The 8,568-nt window shown below is 39.6% G+C and overlaps 1 protein-coding gene across 1 annotated transcript in view; it reads right to left on the reverse strand.

The window, feature by feature from the left end:
* Positions 1-5,876: 5,876 nt before the first annotated feature.
* The window catches only part of LOC107753127 (E1A-binding protein p400-like), a 63,546-nt gene continuing 60,854 nt past the window's right edge, over positions 5,877-8,568 (reverse strand). Inside the window, exon 55 of the mRNA XM_016569251.1 lies at positions 5,877-8,366. Coding sequence (XP_016424737.1) covers positions 8,031-8,366 — 336 coding nt within the window. The 3' untranslated portion in view covers positions 5,877-8,030. The remainder of the gene's footprint in view (positions 8,367-8,568) is intronic.

The raw sequence follows: 8,568 nt of genomic DNA on the forward strand, positions 1-8,568 counted from the left end.
TAACCAAAAACAGGAAGTAATGACAAGATGCGACGCTACGCGACGACGCGGAACGAGCGGTACCATCCAAAACACAATGAGCAGAGGGCAAACGTGGAGCAAGGAGGACGTAAAATGCCTTTTATGAGTTCTTCGTGAGTTCGCAGGTGGTGAAAATAAAATCATAAGTCCACGCAGCAATGAGCGTCCTTAGTCCAGCAGACAGCATTAGGTGAATTCGACTTAAAGCGGCGCCGAGCAGACCGATCGGTGAATTGGTTGGTACTTTGATGCCATACACCGATCGCTCTGGGCAGCGCCGCTTTAAGTCGAACACAGCTTTTATTTGGGGTGTTCAGTGAGTTCCGTCGCGAAATATACGTCATTCAACCCGACCAATCAGGTTGTGAAAGTTTCACTGTGCCTTTAGGTTCAGTATCTTTAGGTTCGCTGTCAAAAATGCCAGTGTGAACGCTCAGCGGACCAGGATCAAATGTATCGTTTTCTTTTTTGGTCAGGACCAAACGAACCAAGAGAACCGAACTACAAGTGTGAACACGCCCTTAATGTATTATCAATGTACGTACATAAATTAACATTAAATAGTAAATGTATAAATTAACACTAACCTAGATTAATAAACGCTTGAAAAATACTTTCTCATGTTGAAATCAATGTGACCAGAATATCATGCCATATATTTGTCCTCAATTTATAAGTTATGGATAACAGTTTCTGCTAAATGAATAAATGTAATGTAAATGTTTGCATGTGCTACTTAGACTGAGTAAATGTAAAATCTAAAAATCGCATAACAGACGAATCCCAGCACTGTAGTTGTGAGAGTTTAAAAAAATCTTTCATCAGAACCAGGAAGCAATAGATTAGGGGAAATGTGAGTGTAATGACGCAAATATATAAAGGCCAATCTGTTTTCCCTATTTTGAACAAGAAGTTGTACTATTACTTCATAAATATTTCTTAATGAAGGTTTCATCCACTTTCCGCAAGCCTTCAGACTGTGCGGCTAGCAGCTGTGTGGAGGAGGATTCCTGAGAGAATCGTTTTTCTTCCCATATCTTCATATCACCACTGTTAGATTACATATTTTCACTGTGACTGTGTCATGAGTAAGAAGCTATTGGGTGAAACTCACAGGCTTTCATCTCATGTTTGAACTTGGAAAAAAACACCATTACAGCGCGCGCACACACACACACACACACACACACTATACAAATCATCATCCCACACATGCAGTATATATATATAATATATAGCCAGTCTGAGGTTGTCATGACAACTCTCTGTTGAAGCTTTAAATCCTGTTGATCTCAATGAGATTTTCTTTGAAATTCCCCTCCAGGAACAAGCATCTATCATGTTATTTTCATAAATAAAGACTTTTTGTTCTATTGCACCTGGTTAAAAGGACTGGACTTTATAATCAAATTTTTTATTATTTTATTTATTTATTATTATTTTATATTATATCTCGCAACTAATAAGAGTTCATAAAACTACATGTATAATAACTGTAGAACAATAGAGCTTGTTTGAAGCCTTAAAGTTAGCATTGAAAACAGCATTTTTGAGCTAGGACTTTGCTAACATTACTTGAAGAGGCTTTAATGCTTTAAAAAATGTTTTCCCCAACAGACATGTTTTTTTAAACACAAGATTACTAGTAAATAAAGACTAACTACCACAAGATTGTGAGTTCACATTGCTTGATGAAACAAATTCTTATTCAGAATCAGTAACTTTTAAGCAACACATTTGTTTGTTTAAAAGTATATAAACACTTTATGGCATTTATGTACATTGTTTCCTATCAAGTTAATGTTTTCACCTGACCAGGGGGCTGTTTCATAAAACAAGTTTACCAAATAAGCCAGGTTTATTCCAGTTAGTCTGACTTATTGTCAGTTGATTTGGTTCAAAATAAGTCAGACTAACTGAAATAAGCCTGGCTTATTTGGTAAACTTGTTTTATGAAACAGGCCCCAGTCCCCTACCTAAACATAACTCTTATAGAAGCCTGTGCGAAATGCTATATATTTTAAATGATGATTTCGCCAATTTATAAGCCTTCAACTGAGGTTGGGCTTACTACTCAGTGTTCAACAGGTTTCACTCTATTATAGGACATTTTTAAATAGTGAGGACGTTTTGGACTTCACAAGTATAGTCATACCTGCACAAACTGTACACACAAAGCAGCTTCACAATTCATGTTTGAGGCATAACTGTGTCATTTTAAGCCTTCTTTACCTTATCTTGTACCACTAAAGCATAGAAATGCATGTTAATAACATGTTTGCTCAAATCTCACTGGAATTACACAACTAAGAGGAAATGCACTGACCATTCACAAATGAAAAGAAAAAAAAACAAGTAAACACACACCTACACACACACAAACTCAACCTCAGCCACATTAGCAGCACCGCTGGCTGTAAAACTTCCCCTCATAAACAGCACTGGCTTTCTCACAGCAGCCTTACATGGCACGAAATACAGAGAAAACACACACTTCTGCTCATGCTCTCATTTGACACTCTTCTGTATGTTTGCTCTCTCTCTCTCTCTGAACTGCAGTGTGTAAAGGCTCATCAGCCAGAGAGAGAGATAGAGCATCTGACAAATTACTGGAACAGCCCTGCCCTGCGTTACCAACATGCCACCCGCACCAGGGAAAATATATCAGTGCCAATAAACACACCTAGAGTACACGGATACACAAGGAGAGACTGTAGAACAAAGCTGCCAAGGTTGTTCTCATGTTGCACCCTTTAAAGTGTCATCAAACGAGCTCTGCGGGTAGTCTGGGTTAGTATGCAGTGCGAATGTACCTGTCAAATCTGGCAAAACTCTCTTGGAATACTTGATTCTAATTGGTCAATCGTAACATTCAGAAGTCAAATATTTCTTAGCATTTTCCGTCGTCCATGGCAACACAGTATCATTCCTCTCATCTGGGTGACCGCCGACTGGCGCCATCTTCAGGTAAATTACCTCGGATTACTTCAATTTTAAACAAAAATGTTTTTGTCATCATTTACTGTCTTTTGCCATCATTTACTGTCCTTCGCTTAAGGTAGAGTCACATTTACTGTTGCGCAGTAAAATTTCATCACACACTGAATAGGGAGATAAGAGTAGCTAAGACAGGGCTGTCCAAACTCGGTCCTGGAGGGCCGGTGTCCTGCAGAGTGTAGCTCCAACTTGCCTCAACACACCTGACTGGAAGTAAACTCTGCAGGACACCGGCCCTCCAGGACCGAGTTTGGACAGCCCTGAGCTAAGAAAAGCTACTATGAAAAGCTGAAAAAAAAAAAGTTTTCAAACAATGACCCTACCGTAGTGTGGAAGGGCCTGAAAGCCATCAACAGCTACAAGACCCCATCCCCCAGCACAGTGGAGAGTCAACTTTTAGCCGATGATTTGAATGAGTTTTACTACAGGTTTGAAAAGCCTGGTCTCACACCCCACACCCACTCTGACCGTCTCACAACCCAGCCAAAGATAAGGAAAGCCAAAGGCCCAGACGGTGTCTCTCCAGCCTGTGCTGTCCAGCTGTCATCCATCTTCACACTGATCTTCAACAAGTCCCCTCCTGCTTAAAATGCTCCACCACCATCCCTGTACACAAGAAACCAAAAATCACGGGCCTAAATGACTACAGACCTGTTGCTTTAACGTCATAAAGTCATTTGAGAGACTGGTATTGGCTTACTTGAAGGACATTACTGAACCCTAACTGGACCCCCCTGCAGTTTGCTCATCGAGCAAACAGGTCGATGGATGATGCAGTCAACATGGGACTGCACTACATCCTCCAACATCTGGACAAACCAGGGACTTATCATGCTGGATACCGTTCTGATTAAACTGACACAGCTCTGACACAGCATGATGGTGTTGAATGCAGAGCTTTAGTCCACAAACAGGATCCTTGCATAAGTGCATTATTTACTGTATATACAGCTGTACATACAGTAAATAATGCACAAATCTGTACATAAATCTTTTCCAGATGTACACCACATTATTATTTTTTTCCTTTAGACTTATTTAAATGTTCTTTCTTTCTTATTTAAATGCTCTTTCTGTTCTCAATGTCATATATGTATGTTTGTACCAAGAGCTCCTAAAAAACCCACAACAAATTCCTTGTGTGTTTGCACACACTTGGCAAATAAAGCTCATTCTATTTCTGATTCTGAACATTTTGCAGGCTAAATTGTAGTAATTTCAATAGGAATCCGCGTGATCTGGAATTTTGCTTAAAGGTGCAGTGTCTATTGTCTAGTGTCAACAGCGTAGCGACGTACAAAGCACCACTCACCTAGAAGTCATTTTCAAACCAAGCAGCTTTCTTTCAGTAACTATAAGTTGAAACAACTGCAATATCTGCAAGGGGGAATCTTTCACTCTCAAAAGGAATTCTGTCACGTGGATTGCTATTAAAATAATGGATTTTGCCAGAAAAAAATAAATAAAAAAATGAAAATATAGTAGCAAGCAGCAATAACGGGCCAAGTACAACCGAGGTAAAATGAAACGCTAAGGAGGTGTCTTTAATTACTCAGTAAAGACCAGGGTTCTCCAACCCTACTCCTGGAGAGCTATTCCTGCAGACTTAAAGGGGTCATATGATGCGATTTCAAGTTTTCCTTTCTCTTTGGAGTGTTACAAGCTGATTGTGCATAGATAAGATCCCTGAAGTTGCAAAGACTAAAGTCTCAAAACCCTGCTTCAACACACCTGTCCGTAATTAAGTAGCCCTGAACACCTTGATTAGCTGGTTCAGGTGTGTTTGATTAGGGTTGAAGCTCTCCAGGAGCAGGGTTGGAGACCCCTGTTAAAGACATATGTTGATACAGCATTTTACTACAAAACTCAAAATGGCCAATGCACAAAAAGGCAAACAGGAAAATTCAAAATTGCAAAAAATCTTGAACCATAGAAATTTAAATTTTAAAGTACGCATTCGACTCAGTATGAGCCAAGGAATCAGAAGAAAAAAGAATTTTGCTTTTAGACTTTATGGTTCAAAAGTTATTAGCAGAAACATTAGTGTAAATTTGGCCTGTTGGTGGCGCTAAAGAGTTTGAGTTAGAGACTCCAAATTTGCTGTGATTAATGATGAGACTGTCTTCTATCTGTGTGCCAAATTTCATAACAAAGTACATAAGTACAGAATTTTACTACAAAATTCGAAATGGTCCACGCTCAAAATGGCTGACATGGATAAATTGGGTATCGTTTGAATATCATTTCAATCTTATGATTTTTTTGTCAAACTCTTCAGAAATTATAAACAAAAATGTCAATCTTGAGATTGACATGGACAAAATGTATGCATTCGACTCTGCATGAGCCAAGGAATCAGAGGGAAAAAGAATTTTGACGTTCAAAAATTATTAGCAGAAATTTTCGTGAAAATTTGGCCTATTGGTTGCGCTAGAGAGTTTGAGATAGAGACTCCAAATTTGCAGTCAGTTCCATGTGCTGCCATAGACTTCAAACATGGATTTAAGTTTTTCACATGAATTCGCCACATTGATCAACAGAAAGCTGATTGGATTTAAAGTGACTTAAGTGCAAGAGATGCCTTGTGCATCACTACACTGCTGACAGTAGAAAATGAAGCTTTTTTGCAAATGTGACCCCACTTTTATGCGGACACAGATGATGATATTTTGAAGAATGTTGGTAACCAAACAATTTTGGTGACCATTTATATAAACAAATAAATCTCAAAATACCATCTTGTACATTCTACAGAGGAAAGTCAGTCATACAGATTTGGAATAAGATTTTTGGGTGAAATAGTACTATAAATATTAGTAAATAAATATTACTGTAATAGTGTTGCAAGGGTGATTGTTTTGTACACTGAAATGGACCATTTTTTAATTTAAAATAATACACAGATAAAATTATAAAATCATTTCAACAGTACAGTAATTCAAACTACAGGTTTGTGTTTTCAGAAGAATTGCATGTGGTGCTCTCCACTGCAAAAGTTGCTTTCACAATTCAAGAGCGTTGCTGTGCAGTTGCCAGTGTGTTGCTATATGGTTACTAACGGGTTCAAGTCAGAAGTCCAGCCTATCTTACCTCCAATTGCTTGGGAAAGGAATAACACACCTCTGCTCAACAAGCAACATGATTAGCGACATCATCCATAGCACAAACTGTGCGAGGAGTTAAATTAAGATCTTGTCCAAATCCCTGTCCATAAGCAAAACGAATAGTGATGTTTAATTTGCAAACACCACTACTTTGCTCCAATCTGCAATAGACCAGCTATGATCACAAAAACTGAAAATGAAAGAGCGCCCCCCTATGGATTACCCAAGACATAAACACTAGTCAAATCAAGGCTTGTGCAAACTTCACCTTGCAGTGCCAGACATTCATTCATTAGGTCAATAGCTTCTTAAACAGAAAAAATAACAATTGATTATGGCTGCAATCTATTATATACTGCTACAGATGAGAACTAGCAGCAGAAAACACCTGCAGAACCATTGCTGCTGGAATAAAATGTGTTTTTGTATTGAGCAGGCGAGATTCAATTTATCATCTTGCCGAAATCCCTGTTGGCCAGTGTGCTGACACATATACTGCACTCAGCAAGTCCACACACAGACGTACAGGAATGCATATCTATGGACAGAACCGCTGACTTAATGTAATCCGAAACCCATCTAAGACAGCTTACTGAATAAAATACAAATACACATCTGGACAAATAAAGACAGCATAAGGAAGACGTGTGTAAAAACATAACACTTTATACAAGTAGGCTGAAAAAAAAAAATTCAATGAATACACAAGTACTTTACAAATACAAATGCCGTTGTCCCCCCTCCAGAGTTATTTACATGTGTACCTGACCCAACATCAATACAAAAAGACGTATTTATGACTGAAAGCCCCGACATTATATGATTTACATACACAGAGGGAAAGTCTTGATTTAAGTCAGTTCGTTACTGATAGCAGGCCAATGTAAACACACTAACAGCCAAGCTGAGGTCTGACTCAACTGACTAATGGTGACATTGTTCATAACTATGTATAAGAAAAACGGAAATATTTCACAGATGTGTTTTCAGCAATGACGTTTCTTCCAAATCTAAGTTGGGAGGGTGATACTTCCCACAGCTGCTACCATGAAATGGCTGCATTGCAGGATAGTTTTCTATCAATTTGTTGTTAAATCACATTCTGAATTATTGTACCACTTAACAAACATTTCACACACAAGTACACATCACTAGACAGTTTTCAGATGGAATCCATCCATGCAGCTGAACTTGTGTGTATGGTGACAAGAATTCGTTTTAGGGGGGTTTCATGATACAAGCTAATGTATTCAATTCTTTTATAGAAAGGGAGCATTCACATGTATCAAACTAATGGTAGTTTGCCATTTATACATCCCTAAAGAATGAGTTTGGTTCGCAGAGTCTCGCTAATCTTGATTCTCATCATTAAATGCTTAAATAAAGGGATATTTACTGACACAAACAGCAAAGGGACAACACCACCACAGCTACTAAAAAACATTGGGGGACACACACACATATAATTCGACTGATTGAACATTATGAATAATGTTGAGACGATCTGCCAAAAGAGTTCCCGGCAAGCCAAATGAAGTGTTCAAGTGATGAAGCTGATGGCTGTTGTGATCCAAACGCACTTGATCCATGACCTTAAGGATGTGATGACATGTTAAACGCTGTATAAACAGAGCATGTAGCATGGTAGAAAAAGAACAGGGAGCGTTTGGCGGCTCGGTAGAGTTCAGTATGAAAATGAGCCGTCGTACTGTGGTAAAGTATGTTTGAATAACATGTGACGTGGTTAGCTTATGAGTGTTGCTTCAAATTGTAAAAAGCTCAATCCAGACAGTCAACGGTGAGTTCCTGTATTACAAAGGGTCAGTCTTTCCAAAGCAAATGAAAAAACCAAAACAAACCAAAAAAAGCCCTATGCTGTGCCCAGGTACTTCCTCCTCCTGTGACTCTCTAGCTGCCACCGCTGGCTTTGGCGGGGGTTTTGGAGCGCATGGCAGCCCCAGTGCGGGTGTTTCCTTTGCCCTGCTGGGGCTGCGGGGTGGCAGCGGTCTGCTGTGCTGGAGACTCAGAGACGGTGGCCGCCGTGGCGCTCAGCTGCTGGGCAGGGCTGTGTGGCGCTGGGGTCTGGATTTGAGGGGAGGCGGCTGCTGCTGTAACAACCTGCTGCTGGAGGAGCTTCTGTTGCACAGCCTGCGTGGCTGCGGTGGTGACTTGCACCTGGGCCTGTGCCGAACCTGCTGCGGGTGCTGCCTGCGTCAGGGCCACTGTCTGAGGCTGAGCCTGGATCTACACACACAAAATCAATTCAGCTGTCAGAATCAGGAGTTACGATATCTTGTAATAATCACAGAACTAGGACTGCATGAAAATAATAATAATAAAAAAGTAAAAAAAAATATTTGAAGACTGACATAACTGGGATAACATATATATATATATATATATATATATATATACAGTGGTGTGAAAAAGTGTTGGCCCCCTTCCT

The sequence above is a fragment of the Sinocyclocheilus rhinocerous genome, unplaced genomic scaffold (assembly GCF_001515625.1).
Source record: "Sinocyclocheilus rhinocerous isolate Xijiao unplaced genomic scaffold, SAMN03320098_v1.1 scaffold20, whole genome shotgun sequence".
NCBI lineage: Eukaryota > Metazoa > Chordata > Actinopteri > Cypriniformes > Cyprinidae > Sinocyclocheilus > Sinocyclocheilus rhinocerous.